General features: G+C 40.9%; 1 protein-coding gene across 1 annotated transcript in view; it reads left to right on the top strand.

Annotated features, from left to right (window-relative positions):
* Positions 1-21,820, top strand: part of rab10 (RAB10, member RAS oncogene family) — a 64,183-nt gene that overhangs the window by 18,873 nt on the left and 23,490 nt on the right. The window contains exons 2-3 of the mRNA XM_068024069.1: positions 16,188-16,248; positions 19,472-19,610. Coding sequence (XP_067880170.1) covers positions 16,188-16,248; positions 19,472-19,610 — 200 coding nt within the window. The remainder of the gene's footprint in view (positions 1-16,187; positions 16,249-19,471; positions 19,611-21,820) is intronic.

Below are 21,820 nucleotides of genomic sequence, written 5' to 3' on the forward strand. Positions count from 1 at the left end.
ATGTCATGCCATCAAAGTAAATAATAGCTTTGGATATGATCTGCATGTGTAAAATACTATTTCATGGGGTTAATTTTAAAAGTTTCAATATCTTTTGAGTTAACACTCCAATCATGATGCCAATTTACAGTACTCAACATTCTTCTCAAATCAAGTTTTAAAATGAGTTTGATGCAAAATCCTGTGGCTTCTATCCTCTTGTAACTGCTGAAATTGAAACCTTGAGTCATGCATTAGGTGTGTGGACTTTTAACTGTTCATGGTCTGGAGTAATTTAGAAACTTGAATTTTTGTGATTTCATGTTTTAATTTTAAATTTGAATTAAGTTCTAAATTGCAACACCAGCGTAATGCTTCTGTTTTATTTGTCAATAGAAAATGAATGCTAATGTGACACTTGCTGGTCTGTATTTCTTTCTCTCTCCTCTCATTTACTCATCTTTTGATATGTTTTTTTTTTCCTGTTTCAATTTGCCCATTTTCATTGAGATTTCCACAAATGAAACATTGACTCTTGGTCCAAAAGTAAATGCATCGCCATGCCATACTCTGAACAGTTGGGAGCTCAAACGGGGGTCATGTGTATGTATTTAACATTGCTCACTTCCTGCCAACATGTCTTGCATTGGTAATTTTGTCAGCACGGAATCGTTGCAGCACAGAAGGAGGCAATTCTGCCCATCATTACAATAGGAAAGCAATATGTGAACGTTTCTAATTGAAAACCTGGATCTCATTTTTGGAATCTGCTTCCACTATTCTTTTTTAGGCAGTGGATTCCAGATCATAGCAACTCACGCCTTTTACAAATTAAAATAAAAAGCCTCCATCTCTTATCCCAATTATGTTAAATATGTCTGCTCTGGTTACTGTCCCTGATAGTGGAAAGTTTCTCCTTTTTTATTGACACATTCAACTCTTCAATATTGAACACCTCCATTAAATTTCCCCTTAAGGTTTCTTCTCATGAGGAAAAAAATCCTACTTCTTTAATCTATATGCAACTGAAATCCCTCAACTCTGCTACCATTCTAGTAAATGTCCTCTGAAGACACTCTGAAGGTTGTCTTAAATAAAAGCAAAATACTGCGGATGCTGGAAATCTGAAACAAAAACAAGAAATGCTGGAATCACTCAGCAGGTCTGGCAGCATCTGTGGAAAGAGAAGCAGAGTTAACGTTTCGGGTCAGTGACCATTCTTCGGAACTGAAGGTTGTCTTATCCTTCTTAGTGTGATGCTCAGAAATGGCTGCATTACTCCAGCTGGGGCTTAAACTTTGTTTAGTAAAATTTTAATATGTCTTGCTTTTCTACTCGTGCATCTATTTATAAAGCTACAAATCATGCATTTTTTAATAGTTTTATCAACTTGTCTTGGCCCCTTAAAAGATTTGTGAGAGTACCTGTAAAAGTGGGGGGGGGTCTCCCTGCACCACTTTTAAAATTGTATTGTTTATATTGCATCTCGTACCTGCTCAACATGCCTGATTTTGCACTTCACTTCGAATTTCATCTGTCTTGTGTCTGCCACTTCAGTATTTCCAAGTTTTGCTTTCTACAGATATGGAAATCGTATCTGCATGTCTAAGTCGCGATCACTAGCATGTATCAAAAGAACAGTGGCCCAATACTGACCGTGGGAGAGGCAGAGTGACACTACTGTATGTGCTTGTTTTCCCCTTTGGAAAGACAACCTTTCTCTGCTTTGTGTCTCAGCCAATTTCATATCCATGTTCTCACTGCCCCTTTAATCCCAAGAGGTTTAGTTTTTGCTAATTACTCTTGTGGCTTTTTATCATACTTTTCAAAAGTCCATATGCATATCAACTGCACTACTTTCATCACCCTCTTTATTTTATGTCATCAACATTTCCCAGTTTGCCTCTAACATCTTTTATTAACCCACATTTTTCCAAATAACTTTTTTTTGCCCCAGAATCGGATGGTTGAGGCGAGATAGTCCACTATTTCCAGTCTGCCTTCCCTTAGTTTAAAATGTGTCCTATCCAGGCGAGGTGACCATTCTACTTTAAATGTGGCTGACCACCTAAGCTAGAGGCCTGCTACCTGACCTGAACCCGATGAGACCCGACGACATGTGTCTGGTTCGAGTCAGGCCCCTCTTCAGGGTACAGCTTTCAGGCTTGGGTCGGGCCAGACACACACAAACTGGTAAGTATTGAAATTAAAAAAAAAAAAAAAAAAAAAACCTGAGCTGGGAGTCCGGGACGAAACTGAGTCTGCGTAGTGAGCGTGTGACATCACGCAGGAAAGTAAGTAAACAGATGGTTGGGGTGGGTTCTGGTCGGGCTCGGGGCAAAATCTGAGCGGGTCGGGCTCTGGTCGTGTTCATTTTACCCGACCTGAGCAGGCCTCTATTCTAAGCAGCTCCTGTTTATATACTGTCTGTTTTCTCTATCGTTTTACTGTGACATAGCAGCATCCTCTTGGATGAAGACAGATTCAGAGTATTCATTCAATACCACAGGCACATCCTCTGCCTCCAAGATTTTCTTTTTGGACTCCAATCATCAGCATCCTTTTGAATTTCTCTTTCTGGGTTGCTTATAAAAGACTTGGTGTTCCCTTTTATATTATCAGTTAATCTTTTCTCACACACCATTTTACCCCTCTTTGCATCTTCATTTCTTCTCTGCACTTGTAATCTTCTTGATTCTCTATTTGCAATATTTTCTTTAAAATGCAACAGGAAAAGGAGATTTAGTGTCATTTCTTAAGCTGTCAAGGAGCTCAAGCTTTGAATGTCCTTGCTTCCTTTTTCCCTCATGGGATAGTCTGTACCCAAACTTTCTTCTGGAAGGCTGTCCATTGCACATTATAATGTTTTATCTGCTAATTTTTTTGTTTCAAGTCCACCTGGGACAGATTCCTTTTGAAACTGCATGAAAAATGTTTGACTCGACTCTCCATTCTCTAGAATTAGATTCAGAACTGCTTCCTTCCCGATTGGTGTAGAAACAAAGTTCTCAATTTTCCAGCGATTACTTCCCTTCCTTGCCCTTTTCTCAGTCTATAGTTGGATAATTTAAAGTTGGTTATTAACATTAAACCCATATAAAAAGGGTTTTACATCATTCTTGCTTTTCTTTCTTTGCACCTTGCAAATTTGATCCTCTATCTCTGTTTGTGGTGGGTGGATACTGTAGACTGAAGTGTTCCACCTCTTAATTTGAAGCAAATAGATTTGGTTTTTGAATCCTCCAGCACATTATCCTTCTTTTCTAGGGCTGTAACAACCTTCAATGTTGTCACCTCCCCACCCTTTTTTTCCCACTCCCTGTCACTCCTGAATATATTGTAGACGGGTATGTTATGTTCCCCTTCCTACCTTTGTTTGAGCTAGGTCGCCATTATTGCCACTATTAGAACCCCATGTGGCAGCTTGTATAAATGTACATATAAATACAATTTTAAATATTTTAGACATGTCCTGAAGCTGCTGACAATACAGTGGAGAAGCTTCAGTGTTCAATGTCAAAGGAATATGGCCAGAGAGTCAGTGAGTTTCTGATGAATGCAGTTAACTTGCATTCTTTTCTGTTTTTACTAAAGTGTACGTTATCAGAGTTAGAGGAAAGCTTTCTGGCATCACCTGAAACGTAAGGTTCCAGGACTTGCTATAATCTAGGTTGGCACTTCAGTGCAGTAATTGAGGGAGTGTTGTATTAATACAATGCTATAGGAACATAGAGCAAGAGAAGGCCATTGAGCCTGCTCTGCCATTCAATTAGATCCCGGCTGATCATCTACCTCAAGGCCACTTTTCCACGCTATCCCCATATCCCTTGTCATTAGTATCTAGATAAAGATGATTTTTCTGTCTTAAACATGCTTGATTTGAGCTTCCACAGCCCTCTGGGGTAGAGAATTCCAACGATTCTCCATCCTCTAAGTGAAGAAATTACTCCTTATCTCCGTCTTAAATGGCCTGCCTCCTCTTCGAGTATGTCCCCTGGTTCTGGACTCGCCAGCCAGGGGGAACATCCTGTCCACATCCACCCTCTCACGCCCTGTAAGAATTTAAGTTTCAATGAATTCACCTCTTAAACTCTAGAGAATACAGGCCCAGTTTCTGCAATCTCTCCATAAAACAATCCCGCCATTCCAAGGATTAGTCTGGTGAACCCCTGCAGTCCCTCTTTGGTGTAATCCTTCCTTGGATAGATGGAGACCAAAACTGTACACAGGTGTGGTCTCACCAAGGCTCCATACAACAGCAGCAAGACTTCTTTACTCCTGTACTCAGAACCCCTTGCAACGAAGGCCGACATATAATTTGTCTTACTAATTGCTTGCTGTACCTGCGTGCTAGCTTTTCTTTACTCATACACAAAGGCATCCAGGTCCCTTTTGGACATCAACATCTCTCTCTCCAATCACTCACCAGTTAAGAAATACTCTGCCTTTTTTTTCCCTACCAAAGTGAATAACTTCACACTTAGTCACATTATATTCCATCTGCCATGTTCTTGCCCATTCACTTAGCCTGTACAAGTCCCCTTGAAGCCGCCTTGCATCCTCCTCACAACTTGCATTCCCACCTAATTTTGTCATCAAGCTTGGAAATATTACATTTGGTCCCCACATCCAAATCATTTCCGTAGATTGTGAACAGCTGTAGCCCCAGCACTGACCCTTGCAGTATCCCACGAGTAACAGCCTGCCGTCCAGAGAATGGCCTGTTTATTCCTACTCTGTTTTGTCTGTTAACTAATTCTCAATCCAGACTAGCATATTGCCCCCAATTCCACGTGCTCTAATGTTTACTAACCTGTGTGGGACCTTGTCAAAAGCCTTTTGAAAATCCAAATACTCCCCATCCACTGGTTCTCCTTTTATCTATGCTACAAGTAACGTCCTTAAAAAGCTCCAACAGGTTTGTCAAACAGATTTCCCTTTCATAAATCCATGTTGACTCTGCCCAATCATATTTTCCAAGTGTCTATCGCATCCTTTGTAAATACATTCTAATATTTTCCTTACTATTGACATCAAACTAACAGGTCTGTAGTTCCCGGTTTTTTTTTCTCCCCCCTCCCTCCTTAAATAGTGGGGTTACATTTGCTACTTTCCAGTCTGCAGGAACCTTTCCAGAATCTCTAGAATTTTGAAAGATAACCATTGCATCCACTATCTCTCCCTAGCCACCTCCTTCAACACTCTGGGATGTCGCTCACCTGATCCAGGGGATTATTCAACCTTCAATCCAGTTCATTTTCAAGTACGCCCTATTAATTTTTCAGTTCCTTATTTTTGCAAGTCCCTTGGTTCTCTCATTTAGGGGGATTTTCTGTATCTTCCTCCGTGAAGACAGAGGTAAAGTAATTGTTTAGTTGCTCCACCATTTCCCTATTCTCTGTTATAAATTCTCCTATCTCCACTTGGAATGGACCCACATTTGTCCTTGCTAATCTCTTCCTTTTCACTTAAAGAAGCTTTACAGTCTACCTTTGTTTCCCCCGAGCTTGCATTCATATCCTCTTTTCCCTTTCTTTATCAGTTTCTAGATCCTTTGGATTCCAGATTGCTCCCAATCCTTGGGCTTACCACTTTTTCCAGCAAGCTTAAGCCACTTTGATCTATTATGATAAACTTCTGTTCGCCACAGTTGATTCATCTTTCCTATTGGGTTTTTGTGTCTTAGAGGAATGTGTTTGCTGTAGATCATGTAATCCATTTTCTCAGTTGGGGAAAGAAAGTACAGCTTAAATTCATAGATTTTTAAGTTGAAAAGCAGAGAGACCTAATTGTGTAAATACACAGGTCATTAAAGGTGGCAACATGAGTAGATCAAGCCATTTAAGAGTCTTCAATGTGAATTTTAAATTTTTGGATCTAGAAGCACAAGGGGGTGAAAGGTTAATGGAGGTAGGTGGAAGTGTGGAGTAATCAGTTCAGCCATGAATTTATTGAATGGCAGAGCAGGCTCGAGGGGCTGAGTGGCCGCCTCCTGCTCCTAATTCGTATATTTGTAATACAGAAGCTTGACAGCATCCAGGACAAAGTAGACTGCTTGATTGGCACACCATCCACAAACATTCACTCCTCCACCACCAATGCACAGTGGCAGCAGTGTGTGCCATCTACAAGATGTACTGCAGCCACGCACCAAGGCTCCTTAGCACCTTCCAAACGCGCAATCTCTACCACCTAGAAGGTCAAGGGCAGTAGGTGCATGGGAACACCACCTGCAAGTTCCCCTCCAAGCCACACCATCCTGACTTGGAACTATATTGCCATTCTTTCACTGTCGCTTGGTCAAAATCCTGGAAGTCCCTTCCTAACAGCACTGTAGGTGTACCTACCCCATATGAACTGCAGCGGTTTGAGCAGGCAGCTCACCACCTTCTCAAGGGCAATAAATGCTGGCCCAGCCAGCGACGCCTACATTCCAGGCACCGTCAAATCTTTTGGTATATTTTCCCAATCCACCATAGCCAACTTGCCCCTCATGCCGCCTTAGTTTCCTTTGTTCAGATTTAAGACCCTCGTTTCAGAATGAGCTATATCACATTCAAACCTCATGTTAAATTCCATCATATTGTGGTCACTATTTCCCAAAAGCTCCTTTTACAGCAAGGTTATGAATTAGCCCTTTCTCATGACTGCATGCTAAATCTAAAATGGCCTGATCCCTAGTTGGCTCTTCAATGTACTGCTCCAGAAACCAATCTCGTACATTTTCCACAGCATGAGTGCTGATTAGGTTTCCCCAGTCGATATGTAAATTGAAGTTGCCCATTATTGCTGTATTACCCATGTTACATGCACCGCTAACTTCCTGATTTATAACATGCCCAACTTTATAGGCTGCCAAACAATGGTGGTAAACAACTCACAGAATAATACAGTGCAGAAGAGGCCCTTCGTTCTATCGAGTCTGCACCAATACATTAAAGACACCTGACCTGTCTAACTAATCCCATTTGCCAGCACTTGGCCCTTAGCCTTGACTGTTATGACGTGCCAAATGCTTATCCAGGTGCTTTTTTAAAGGATGTGAGGCAACCTGCCTCTACCACCCTCCCAGGCAGTGCATTCCAGACTGTTGCTCTGGGTTAAAAAAAAGTTCTTACTCAAATTCCCCTTAAACCTCCTGCCCCTCACCTTAAACTTGTGACCCCTTGTAACTGAGCCTTCAACTAAGGGGAACAGCTGCTCCCTGTCCATGCCCCTCATAATCATGTACACCTCGAGCAGGTCACCCCTCAGTCTTCTCTGCTCCAGCGAAAACAGCCCAAGCCTATCCAACCTCTCTTCATAGCTTAAATGTTCCATCCCAGGCAACATCCTGGTGAATCGCCTCTGCACCCCCTCCAATGCAATCACATCCTTCCTATAATGTGGCGACCAGAATTGCACACAGTACTCCAGTTGTGGCCTGACCAAAGTTCTGTACAACTCCAACATGACCTCCCTGCTTTTGTAATCTATGCCTCGATTGATGAAGGCAAGTGTCCCATATGCCTTTTTCACCACCCTATTAACCTGCCCTTCTGCCTTCAGAGATCTATGGACAAACACGCCAAGGTCCCTTTGTTCCTCGGAACTTCCCAATGTCAGGCCATTCATTGAATACTTGCGTGTCACATTGCTCCTTCCAAAGTGCATCACCTCACACTTTTCAGGGTTAAATTCCATCTGCCACTTTTCTGCCCATTTGACCATCCTGTCTATATCTTCCTGTAACCCAAGACACTCCACCTCACTGTTAACCACTCGGCCAATCTTTGTGTCATCCACGAACTTACTGATCCTACCCCCCCCCCCCCCCCCCCCACCCCACATAATCATCTATGTTGTTTATATAAATGACAAACAATAGGGGACCCAGCACAAATCCCTGTGGTATGCCACTGGACACTGGCTTCCAGTCACTAAAACAGCTGTCTGTCATCACTCTGTCTCCTACAACTGAGCCAATTTTGAATCCCCCTTATCAAGTTACCCTGTATCCCATGTGCATGTGGGACCTTGTCAAACGCTTTGCTGAAATCCATGTAAACTACATCAACTGCACTACCCTCATCTACACACCTGGTCACCTGCTCAAAATTCAATCCAATTTGTTAACTCCCACCAGCATTTGCTGCCCCTTGCTGTTTCTTAGTTCCATCCAAATTGATTCTACATCTTGAGTCTTCGATCAAAGATCCCCCTCTCTCTAACTTACTGATCTTGTCCCTTTATTAAGAGTGCTACCCCACTTTTTTGCTTTTTGCCTATCTTTCCCAAATTAATATCCTTGAATATTCAGTTCCCAGTCTTTGGTCACCCTGTAACCACATCTCTGTGATGGCAACTAACTCATACCCATTTACCTCCTATTTGTGCCTTCAAATCATCTACCTTGTTTTGAATTTGGTGTGCATTTAGAGAGTGCCCCAACTTTGTCTTTTTAACATTATTCCGCATTCTGATCCTATTTTGATGCTTTTGCTTACTACTTTTCTACTTCCTGTTACCAGTTTTGCTTCCCTCCGATCTTTTTTCCCTTCCTGCCACACTCAGGTTATCAATTCTTCTTTTGCCTTCTGCTCTTTCAATTCACGTTGTCCCTCACTTGATGCCTCATTTAGTATAAAGTCCTCTATCACCCTAGTTGTACAACTCATCAGAACACTGGTCCCAGCATGTTCGGGTGAAGACCATCCCAATGGTACAGGCCCACTTTTCCTGGTGCCAATGCCCCATGAATTTAAACACATTTAGAACTGTAGAACAAGTACAGCACAGAAGGAGGCCATTCAGCCCATTGTCTGTGCCAGCCGAATAAGCTATCCGCTCAAACTACCCCCACTGTCCAGCACCTGGTCCATAGCCTTGCAGGTTACAGCACCTCAAATACATGTCCAGGTACCTTTTGAAAGAATTCAGGGTCTCTGCCTCCACCACCATTCCTGGCAGTGAATTCCTGACACTCACCACCCTCCGGGGGGAAAAGATTTCCCCTGATGTCCCCTCTAATCCTTCTACCAATCACCTTTAAATCTGTGCCCCGATAACTGACCTCCCTGCCAGGGGAAACCGGTCCTTCCTGTCCACTCTATCTCTGCCCCCCAATTTTGTACACCTCGATCAAGTCACCTCTTGGCCTCTTCAGTTCTGGGAAAACGACCCTAGCCTATCCAGTCTTTTCCTCATAACTGCAACCTTCAAGCCCTGGCAACAATCTTGTAAATCTCCTCTGTTCTCTCTCCAGAGCAATTATGTCTTTTCTTTAATGTGTCCAGAACTGCACGCAATACTCCAGCCATGGTCTAACCAATGCTGTACAGTTCCAGCATCACATCCCTGCTTTTGTACTCTATACCTCGGCCAATAAAGGAAAGCAATCCATATGTTGCCTTCACTCTATCCACCTGTCCTGTCACCTTCAGGGACCTGTGAACATGCACTCCAAGGTCTCTAACTTCTACCCCTCTCAAAATCCTCCTGTTTGTTGTATATTCCCTCGCTTTATTTGTCCTCCCCAAATGCAATACGTCACACTTCTCTGGATTGAATTCCATTTGCTGCTTTTCCACCCACTCAACCAAACCATTGATAATGTTCTGGAGTCTACAGCTGTCCTCTTCACTGCACAACCAATTTTTGTCAGAGCAAATTTTCCAATCATGCCTCCCACAATTAAGTCCAAATCATTTAATATATACCATAAACAGTAAGGAACCCAACACTGAGCCCTGTGGGACACCACTGGAAACCACTTTCCATTCACAAACATCTGACCACTACCCTTTTGTTTCCTGTCACCTGAGCTAATTCTGGATCCCATCTGCCACCTACCCCTGTATGCCATGGGCTTTCATTTTTACTGACCAGTTTGCCTTGCGGGACCTTGTCAAATGACTTTCTCCCACCAATTTTTGAGCCACACATTTAACTCTCTAATCTTTACCCTACTCCAATTTGCTCCTGGTTCAGTTAGTAATCCAGAGATTATTACTTTTTTGAAGTTTTGCTTTTTAATTTAGCCCCTAGCTGCTCATACTCTCTATGCAGAACCTCCTTTCATAGTCCTATCTGTTGTGGTACCCATGTGGACCATGACAACTGGATCCTCCCCCTCCCTCAGCAAGTTCCTATCTAGCCCTGAGCAGATGTCTCAAACCCTGGCACTGGGCAGGCAACGCAGCCTTCTGGACTCTCGCTCTTGGCTCTGGAGAACTGTGTCTATCCCCCTGACTATACCATCTCCGACTACCACTACATTCCTATTTACTTGACCCACTTGAATGGCTTCCTACGCCATGGTCAGTTTTCTCATCCACCCTGCAACCTTTGTTCTCACCCATCCAAGCTGAAAGAACCTCATACCTGTTGGACAGCTGCAAGAGCTGAGGCACCTCTACTTCCTTCTCAGTTTTCCCCTTACCTGCCTCACTCACAGTCATGCCCTCCTGCCCCTGACCACTGAGCAAATCAGATGCTATCCTATGGGGTGTGACTGCCTTCTGGAATAGTGTCCAGGTAACTTTCCCCCTCCCTGATACACCGCAATGTCCATAGCGTTGCCTGCAGCTCATTCACTCTGATATAAAGTGCCTCGAACTGTAAACACTTGCTGCAGATGTAGTTGCCATGGATTGCACTGCTGTCCACCAGCTCCCACAAGCTATAGCTGCAACATGTTACCTGCCCTGCCATCTTTATTGTGTTTTAATTGTTTATTTCAATTATGTAATTTTCTAAATTAACTTTTTAAAATGAATACCTCTACTTGACAGTGACTCATGTTACTAATTTAAACCTTAGTAATACTAATAAATCTTGCCACTTACTTGAGGGTTACATTTTTCTAAATTTCCAGCTATTTACACACTCGCCCTAACGGCAGTTGCTCACCAACCAATCAACTTACAGCTTTCCTGTGATGTCAGTTTTTGTTTTCACCTTCAAACCCAGTGCGTGCTGACTTCCAGCCAGTCTGCCTCTCTGGTCTCCCAGCCCCAAAACTTGGGCTGGGTTTATACTCCCCCTCTCCAGTGCATTTCCTCACAGGTCTGCTGTCTCTCCACTCTCCCAATAAGTTTTTCAGGTTAGATATTTCTCAGGGACCCTGTTACCTTTGGTGGACATTAAGGAACCCATGATCAACAGGATAAGCTGGAGTTGTTTCAGTAGTCTGGCCAACAATTCCTCTGCCAGCATAATCAAAATAGGTTAACTGATTTATTTCTCTGGGGCTTTGCAAATTGACTGCCATAGTTCCTGACCTTTTTTAACTGCATTTCAAAAATATTTCATTGGCACTGGAATGCTTTTGGAACCTTCCATGGATGTAGTAAGATATGTGTATTGGTTTGTATAATTCAATGAGGAAGGAGCTGTGGTTCAGACTGAAAGCTGTGTCTCTAGGTAAAATATTCTATTTTGCATTATTTCAGTTTGACTTTTTTGGTGTGGATTGAATTCAACTCCTCTGGCATTGTACAAATGTACTGTTGCTGCACATGTTTCTTGGGTTTTGCAGAAGTACATGGTGGATAGAACCAAACAAGCTTGTATTTAAAAGGAAGCTGTCTCTAGTAAAATTTACACCAGTTCTCATGTTTTGAGTATATCCAGATAGATGGATCTGTGTTATTGGTCGTGAAGTCTTTTTCTTTTCTCAATTCTTCCATACCAGTTGAATTGTTCAGATGCCCCAATATTTTTTCTGTGAATAATGGTACCCAAAAATACTCTTGAATGTGTATGTTAGTCGTTTACATTGCTCTGCCAGTGAAGCCAAATAGCTGAATGACATTGCATGTACACCTTCACTAATGGAGGGTTTTTCAAACTTTACTCTGGAGTGCATATATAAAACACATTGGGCCCATAGATTGTGAAGAGTTTTGGAGAAATGCCTGAGTGTCCTATTGCTTGGGCTCTTTTTTTCATTTTTAGTTTTATATTTGGGTTGAAAAGGCAACTGTATAAACTTCATAGTTAAGAATTGTTGTATCTAAAATTGTAGCTTTAAGGTATAAATATTTGGATTATCAAAAGACAATGTTTGACTTTTAAAATCTTCAGGTTTTTCTTGTAAAGTGGTAATTGAATTGTATTCCCATTTGCAGGTTGCTATCAGCTTTGTTCTTGTAACCTTTTTTGCTAACCGTCTAAAACACTCTGCTTTTGAAAGACAAGAACTCAAATAACTAGTGATTTATTAAATAAGTTTTAAATCAAAAGTTTGTGCAATTTTCTATAAGTCTTGTGGAAATTGTGAAGATATTAAATGCAGCAGTTAAACTAATTTTTATTTTACTGGTAAGAGTACAGCATGGCTTGAAATCCATTATAACCTTGTCATAATATTGGTGCTGCACTTATTCTCCAGCTTGTTCTTTAAATACCTAGAACTTGGGTCAGTTTGACCTTCCACTTTGTGCTGTCTGCCTTGCTGAATTTCTCTAATTTCCCCTTCTCTTCCGCTGCCCCCCCCCCCCCCCCCCCCCCCCAAAGCAACCACCTCAATCCAAATCACTGAAGCTTTAATTGGCTAGTTTAGTCTAATATGTGATTTGAATTAGATTAAACCAGGTTCTTGAAGAATCAAACCTTAAGTAATTTTAGTGTGGCCTACTCCAGTTTCCCAGGGGTATAATTATGGTGGTGAATCTCCAGGAAAAGAATAGTCAGTTGTTTATTTCTTATGTTACAACAGTGACTATGCTTCAAAAATATTTTATTGGCTGTAAAGGGCTTGAGACATCTGGTTGTGTAAAATGTTATATAAAGTGCAAGTCTTTGTCTTTTGTGCGGCAGATGTTCAAAGAAAGTTCTCCTCGTGAGTACATGGAACGTAGATGGCCATTGAGTTTTTTTAATATTAACCTGGCCGAAAAAAGGACAAAAATTGGATTTTTATACTGCACGTGACCCAGCCAGGCTTTAGTCTGGTGCACTCTTAGCCACTGACATCTCAACTCTAGTTGCCTTCAGCATCTGGCAAAGGTTTTGAAAACTGCAAAAATTGCAGTACATTTGGTTGCTGATATTTGTGAGCACTGCATAAAATTCATCTTCGCATACAATTCATTCATGGAATGGGCCTCCTGCTCATTGATCCCATTTCCACTAAACTGTGGACCACTTAACTTGTCTTGCCTTACATTGACTCAGTCTCTCAATGTCTTTTATTTGAATTTCTTATCCTCCATTTTAAATCCATGCAGGGCTTCTTCCCATGTGCTTCTCATTTTCAACGTCTTCCTTGTTGCCCCACCCAAACACTAATATGCTGACTGCAGCCTCTTTTGTATCCCCCTACCTTTTGAAGGACACTGTTTTATCCATCTCATTTGCACACTCTGGGGATTCTCCTCCTTTTATGACTCCTTCCTTTTTAAAACCCACCCATTTGACCAAATTTTTGGTCATTCCTAATATCCTGCACTTGAATTTTTTTGCATTTCTGATCAACTTTGGGATGTTTCTCCATCTTGTGCACTACATAAATGAGGGTTGCTGCCAAACATTGCCTTTGCAGCAGGAGATTTGGCACTATTCGGAGTAAAATTAGAACACTGAGCTCAAGAAATCCTACCATTTTTTCCAGTTGGGTGTTGCTAAATACATCAGCATCAATTAGTCCAAGTATTGGGTTGTTCAAGCTCGGACATGCTAGCATCTGACGCTAACATGTTCTCAGCAATATCTGGTGCTGAGAATCCTTTTAAGCCCTTCAAAATGCTCATAACTGTTCACCAAGCAATGCCCTGTAAATGTAGCAACTGTTTACTGGCCAATTGGGCTTACCTATATTAGAATATTCTTGACTTTCACATGTACATGAAGCATGAATTGGTAGTCAGGTATGGAATCTTTGTTGCATGAGTGTAGGTGACAATGCATTCAGAGAACTCCCTCTGTCAGCTGCTCTCTTTAATGCACATTATATGGCAGCAAGTGTCCAACTCATGAAAAATATCTATGCATTTGCTGTATAATTAAGGGCACTTATTCCTTCAACATCAATACAAGAGATAATCCCCCAAGTTTGCACACTATGCAAGATCTACACATTATTAGAAATCTGCACCAGTGTAGAGATCCAATCCTACAAAAATTAAAAGTGAACCCAGTGTTTTCTAACCTTTGGGAAATGATGTCTTAAGTTTATGTAAAACCTGAGAACCTTGTTTTGCTCTGAACCTACCAGCTGCAATATATACTGTGGTTAAGAACATAGGTCATTACTGTACTGCGTTTTAAGATTATTAGAAAATAAATTACTTTAAAGAACAGGACTGGTGCAGCACATTGTGATATATAATCACTTCATCTCTGGGATGTGAATTTTTAAATCTGACCCCAGGTGATAGGAAGTCCCTGTCTGAAGGGTTCTGCATTAAATTCTATTTTACAGCTTTGTGTCTCATTCTGATAAACTAAATGACAAAACTGCTTAAGTAGTAAATTGCTTATCCCTGAAATTGGAAAGCTGGTGGGTTTTGGACTTGCATATGTTACAGTGATAGAGATTCTGTTGTCAAGTGTTCAGGCACTTAAGAGCTCTGAGTTTTTCTCCTTGGTGATGGTAGTTTGATGGAGGCTAAAATTGAAAATTTAACTTTGCACCACTTCAGATTCCTTGCCTGAGTATAAAATTCATGGGGTGGGAAATCCTCCCTCAACATTGCTGTACAACTGGGTCTGAGAATTGAATAGTCTCTTTATTTTTGTTTTGTTCCTCCCCATTCAAGATCAGTACATTGATGAGCTGCACAATCTGGAATTTGAATTTTGCTAATTTGGCAGGCATTCCCATTCCTGAAGTATAGTATAAGCAGGATATTAAACATGTGACCTATACCAAAACCTAAAACTCATAGTTGTGCCCTAATTGTGCTTTTTGAAATGAGCTGCATTGGGATGCTTCGATTTCAAGGAATTACTGTTGACAATTTCTTGTTTCAAATTAGTTACTCTGTAACAGTATTTAGATAATGCTTTCTGAAAATGTAGCTTTTTTTGGTCTTGGTCAAAGTAGTAGACTGGTTAATGGCACTGAATTTATTATTTGGGAATAGGCATGAAGGAAGTTCCGTTGCTTTACTGGCTGTTTTTGGTTAGATTTACCAGGAAATTGGGTTTTGAAGCTTGACCTATTATAACTGCTAGCCATTTTGAATGACTTGACATTGAATTGCTTCTGATAAAAACAAAATGCTGGAAATACTCAGCAGGTCTGGCAACATCTGTGGAGAGCAAAACAGTTAACGTTTCAGGTCTGTGACCTTTCATCAGAACTGGCAAAGTTAGAAATAGGTTTTGAGCAAGTGAAAGTGGTGGGGTGGAGGGGGGTGTGTGGATGTTGGGGGGGGAAGGAAAGAGCAACAAAAGGGAAGGTATGTGATGGGGCAGGACCGATTAAATGGCACGTCATTGAACAAAAGGCAAAGGGAATGGTCATTGTTGTAGTAAACAACAAAGCATTTGTGCAAAGGGTGTGTTAATGGCAGAATAATTGACAGATATGTATATATACACACACATACATATACATACACACAAGTGGTTGCACTCAGTGTCCAGAAGGCTGTAAAGTGCATGATTGGAAGATGAGGTGCTGTTCCTCAAGCTTGTGTTGAGCTTCACTGGAATACTGCAGCAGGCCAAGGACAGAAATGTGGACTTGAGAGGGAGGTGGTGAATTAAAATGACACTCAACCGGAACCTTGGTTATGCTTGCTTGCAACTGAGCGGAGGTGTTCCGCAAAGTCGTCACTCAATCTGCTTTTATTCTCCCCAATGCAGAGGAGACCGCATTGTGAGCAGTAAATACAGTAGACTAAATTGAAAGTACAAGTAAATCGTTGCTTCACCTGAAATGAGTGTTTGGGCTTTGAATGATAAGAGGGAGGTAAAAGGGAAGGGGACGAGGTGTCAGGGGTGATGGAGTGGACCAGTGTCACGGAGGAAACGGTCCCTTCAGAATACTGAAAGAGAAGGTGAAGATGTGTTTGGTGGCATCATGGTGGAGGATGATCCTTTTTGGATTTGGAGGCTCGTGGGGTGGAAAGTGAAGACAAGATAAGCTAATAACTTGGCCATTCTTGGGTGGGGGACAGAAGAAATTTTACGCTGTGTTCGATTCAGGTTAAATAATGGCTTCGTCTGGATCCACCTACAAACCTTTAATGCATTTTAAAATTGTTGCTTAATTACAGGAATTGATTTTAAAATCAAAACAGTGGAACTGCAAGGAAAGAAGATCAAATTGCAGATATGGTAAGTGCTGAACTTTACCTCTAGATAAAGTAATTTTGTGGTTTGAAGGATACTTCTGTAACAGTAAAAGATGTACATATTTAAGTGGATGCTATATTTTAATTTTCCAATATATCCAGTATATTTGAGAACTGAATTGTGTTCAGAGGATTTTTGCAGTGCTCGAATGTACTCTACTTTACTAAACAAAGTTAATATGTGATTGGAATTGTACAGATTTTTGGAATATTCAAGTTCTGCCTCAAGCTGATAATTAAAACTGCAGTATTGGAACTCTACTTCCCCAGTCTTGATTTTCCTCCTGCAACCTACTGACTTTTCAAAACCTAAGCCACCCAAGTTTCTCTTCGCTACTCTTTTTAAAAAAATGTTGGTGTCCTTCCCTGTGGATCTGTTTCACCTTGACTTTCCTTACTGCAGTACTCAATCAAATTGATAATCCTCATTGCGTAGAATTTTACAGCACTAAAACAGACATTTGGCCCAATTAATCTATGCTGGTGTTTATGCTCCAGACAAGTCTCCTCTAACCCAATCAGCGTATCTTTCTATTCCTTTCTCACTGATGTAAATATCTAGCTTCCTCTTTAAATGCATCATTGTCACTTCCTTTTCTGGTAGGAGTCACCAGAAAAGTTAAAGCTCTTGTGTTATAAGTCTACTTATGTACATTGTGTTTCAATGCCATCTGTAGGGCAGCTAATTGTAATTTTGTGAAGCAGTATTTTTCGGTTATTAAGAATGGTCTAAAACTGCAGTGCCTATTAGTCAATCATCCAGTTTGTGCGGAGCATAAACAAATTTTAACTACCTTGTTTCAGATTTCTTTTTTAATGCACAAATTGAATGCAATTAAGAAATGTCTTTCCCTTTTCCCCCACTTCATTTACTTGTTGCTGTATCAATTCTTTTAGACGGTAGCCACTGAATTTCCAAAGAGCTTGGGTATGCTACCAGCGGACCACCTCCTTCCCCTCCATGAGTTTGTACAACCGCTTATTAACAATGCAGTTGTATGTGGAAGTCAAATTGCATAACAATGACCGAGAATATACTGAAGGCCAGAAATATAACAACCTGGATAATCGGTTGATACAAACCTTCTGTTCCAATATCGGAAGTGCCAATCTAAATTCAAGAATATTGTAAATACACCCTCCAAGTTAGCATTTGTAAAAGAAAGAAGCAGCTATATCTTCAACACAGCTTCATAATCTTTTTTTTTTTAAGATACTAACTAAAGAGTGGTGAATCTGCAGTTTCAGCATTTGCAGATTTTTATTTGTTTACATTTTTCTTATTTTGTATATGGAAGGAATGAGGTATACTATTTCCCTCCTGTAAGGGCAGAACACTCAAAGCATTGACCTTTTTTCTTAAGAAATGCACAGCATGCTTAATCAGGTTGCCTCCTTGCTTTCTCCTGTAAATAAGGCTATTTATTAAAGAGCACGCAGGCCTTTTGTATGCTGCAGATTTCTCTCCTACAAGTTGTTTTCTCATTTTCTTGAGTAGAATTGTTGGACTTATTGGATGCCTCATCATAGTGGATTTGGTTCTGTTTGCGTTTGGTGTTCTGGCTCTTGTGCATTTCTGTTCTTTGCCTTTCAGTGACAAAACAGTCAAATACCTTTCCACCTACTTGGTGGAACTGCTTCCTTAAGCCCCATCTGTTATGCTAACTATAGCTAAATTTAAAAGCCTCCTTTAAAATCTCCTGCTTTTTGTGGTTTGTTTATCGTCCCTAACTCAGTTGCTGATCTCCATCTGTTCTCAAACCCCTTGTGTCGCTTACTACATTTAAGCAGTGTGTAGATAAAAGTTACTGTCCAGTTATGAAGCTGCAGGTAAACCGTGTGAATTTGAGGCCATTATGTTAAACCTCAGTGTTCTGGTTAGGCTACAACTTAGTCATTTTTTGGCTGCCAAGGCACAAAGGAAGCTTGGGAGTCTTGGAAGAAATGCAGAGAATGGGTACCAGGTTCACTGATCACCAAGGAATGTTTAAAAGTAATTGACTCCTTCAGCTTGAAAGGTGATCAAAAGACGTTGGAAGCATATGGTATAAGTGGAATAGAACACTATCATTCAAAGCAAAAGTGCAAGACCAAGGGAGATAAACCATGCTTTTATTGAATAACATTAGGATAGATCTTGGGGTGGGTAGAGGAAAGGGTTGGGGGAAAGAGGTGTTCTGGGTAGGACAGTGATGACAAAAATCCAATTTCTTGAGGTTAAATTCTGTGGTGGTGGGCTGTAATAGGCTTCTGTGGGCAGGTGAAATAGATGGGTCCATCTGTGGTGGCTGTATTGATGCTGTTTTTCATCTGACAGCAGAACTGTTGAAGGTCAAGTGAGATGCGTTGCTGGAAGTAAATTGAAGCTGGATTTCCTGCAGGTGCAAGCTGATAAGTTTCTATGCACCATTGGAACATCTGTTAGATAATCGAGCTAAGTTGGGCTATTCCTAAAACCACCTTTTCCCCTTACAGATATGTTAGCTAGGGCACAGACAATTGTTTTCTAAAGCTATTATTCTCACTTGTATTCGATCCTTATTTGAGCTTTAGTTGTATGCAATTTTAGCTAGAATGTCAGTACAGTTCCTTTCAGTGTCTCCAAGCTAGGAAATAGAAAAGTTCAACCAGTGCTTCCAAACAGTACCAACTGCCCCTTGGTGGATCATGTATGTATGCAAATCATGAGATCAGGCCGGACTCTGATGGCCCACAATATCATAGCTGTCGCTTCCAGCTTCAGATTAATAGCTATTTCCTCCAGGCAATTTTACTTTGGATGAAGCAAAACAGCAGTGTCAACCAGCCAGATAAAGACACCATGAGTCTTTGTGGGGGTGCTGGGGGTGGGGGGGGGACAAAATGCAGCAATACTCAGCTCGCAATCTACTGCGCTTGGATAGGCATTGCTGTCCAATGTATGGGAATTTTTGGGTATACTAAAGCTATTTGGCTGAGGTACTCATTTTATATGGGATTCCAGCCTAGAACTTGTGTGCAGCTATCTGACTTGAAGGGCAAGAATTTACTTAATTTTTGAAATTTCTAGTTTTAATTAAACGCTTAAATCTTGCCATGTTGCTTTTTAATTTTCTACAAAGAACACGTGGAACCATAGATTACGTTGGCTCCTTTGAGTAAAAATGTGTGCAATATTTCAGCAAGCTTTTTAAAATGTTCTTTTGCTGATTTTACTTGTTTTGAAGGGATACAGCAGGACAGGAACGATTTCACACCATCACCACCTCCTACTACAGGGGAGCAATGGGAATCATGCTAGTCTACGACATCACAAATGCCAAAAGCTTTGAAAACATCAGCAAATGGCTGAGGAACATAGATGAGGTAAGAATGCTGTAACAAATTGCTTAGGAAGCAGGGCTTTTGGGTTGGGTGGTCTTGTGTAAAGAGCAGTTGCACTACGGTACTTTAAAAGCTAGTGCTAACTCACTGAACTAATTCATACTTTTACAAAACTGATGCACTGTGGCACAGTCATAGAGTCTCAACTGATGAAATTTCAACGGGTAAGGTAAATGTATTTGCTTCAAAATATGAAGAGAACTTTGCTTTTACATGTAAAAACAGCCTGGTAAGTTTACATTTACAACTTGTGTACCATTATCAACACTTCTTTTTTGTAGGAAGGTTAGTCGAGCTATGGAAAGGGTACAATGAAGCCTCCTCTAGATTGGTACCAGGAATTATAAGTTACGATTTGGAAGATTGACACAATTTTTAGTGGAAATTAGGCATTTCTTAAATGAATAGAACTAACTTCAGGGAGAGGGTAGGAAAATGTAATAACATTCGATGTCTCTAGTTCAAGAGCTAGGAGCCAAATGTGCTTCAAGTGTCTTGAAGTTTCACCACATTAAAGGCACTATATAAATGCAAGTTGAACAATTTTCTAAGTACTCAATACTAAATCATGGCACTTGCTTTACAGAAATTCATATTTTAGGCATGTTTCTGATAACTGCACTTGCTCATTGTGAAGGCTGTTCTTTTATGAAGAAACATCTAATTTTAGAAAGTAGCTTGCCCGATGCTGAATTGCATATTTCTTAAGCATCTTCTGCGATTTTAGCAATGATCTTGGCTTAGCTTAGTAGCAAGTAGTAATCACCATTTTCTGATTTACTTTTTCTCTTCCTACACCTAGGAAAAGTGGAGATTTTGACTATGTTTTCTACCCTATTTGCAGTACTTAGAGCAGGCGATTCTGTCAGCTGGTTGGAGCTTAAGCTGTACTCCTGTCTGTTCTGTTTTTAATTCAGTCTTGGGATGTGGCTGTCACTGGCAAGGCCAGTATTTGTTGCCCATCCCTAATTACCCTTGTGGCGGTGAGTTACCGCCTTGAACTGCTACAGTCCATGTAATGTAGATATACCCAGAATGTTGATGGAGAGGGAGTTCCAGGATTTTGTCCCAGCAACAGTGAAGGAACAGCAATCTACTTCCAAGTCAGGATGGTGAGTGACTTGGAGGGATACCAGCGGATGGTCCCATGTATCTGTTTCCCTTGTAGTGGAGGATGTGGATTTGGAAGGAGCCTTCAAGTTGCTACAGTGCTTCTTGTAGGTGATGCACTCTCCCACTGTGTGCTAATGGTGAAGGGAGTGAATTTTTAAGGTGGTGGATAGGATTCTGATCAGGCATCCTGTTTTGCTGTTGGGTAGCAGTGATCACAACACTGAATTTGCATTCAGGGTGAGGAAGAGTGGATCTCAGACTAGTGTTGTAAACTTGACAAGGGTAATTATGAGGGGTTAAGGACAGAGCTGGCTAAAGTAAACTGAAAAATTAGGTTAAGGGATAGGTCAGTAGAGATGCAGTGGCAGACATTTAAGGAGATATTTCATAACACTCAGCAAAGATACATTCCAGTGAGAAAGAAAGACTCTGGGGAAGGATGCACCATTCGTGGCTAATGAAGGAAGTTAAGATATCAAATTGAAAGACCAGTGTGCAATACAGCAAAGCGTAGCGGCAGGTCCGGAGATTGGACAGAATATTAAAAAGACAGCAAAGAATGACGGAATAATAGAGAAATTAGAGTACGAGAGAAAACTAGCTAGAAATGTAAAAACATAGTAAGTTTCTACAAGCATTTTTTAAAAAGGAAAAGAGGTAAGTAAAGTGGTCCTCCTGGAAAGTGAGTCTGGAGATTTAATAATGAAAAATAAGGAAATAACAGGAGTTGAACAGACTTTTTGCATCTGTCTTCACTAGAGAATACAAATAGCATCCCAAAAATGATTGTGGTTCAAGAGCTGAAAGGGAGGGAGGAACTTAAAACAATTACCATCACCAAGGAAAGGGTACTGAGAAAATTATTAGAACTAAATACTGGCAAGTCCCCCAGGTCCTGATGGACTTCATCCTAGGGTCTGAAAAGAAGTGGCTGCTGAGATAGTGGATGCATTGGTTTTAATTTTCCAAGATTCCCTAGATTATGGAAAGGTCCCATCAGATTGGAAGATAGCATATGTAACTCTACTATTCATGAAAGGTGGAAGACAGAAAGCGGGAAATTGCAGGCCAGTTAGCTT

The sequence above is a fragment of the Heterodontus francisci genome, chromosome 3 (genome assembly GCF_036365525.1).
Source record: "Heterodontus francisci isolate sHetFra1 chromosome 3, sHetFra1.hap1, whole genome shotgun sequence".
NCBI lineage: Eukaryota > Metazoa > Chordata > Chondrichthyes > Heterodontiformes > Heterodontidae > Heterodontus > Heterodontus francisci.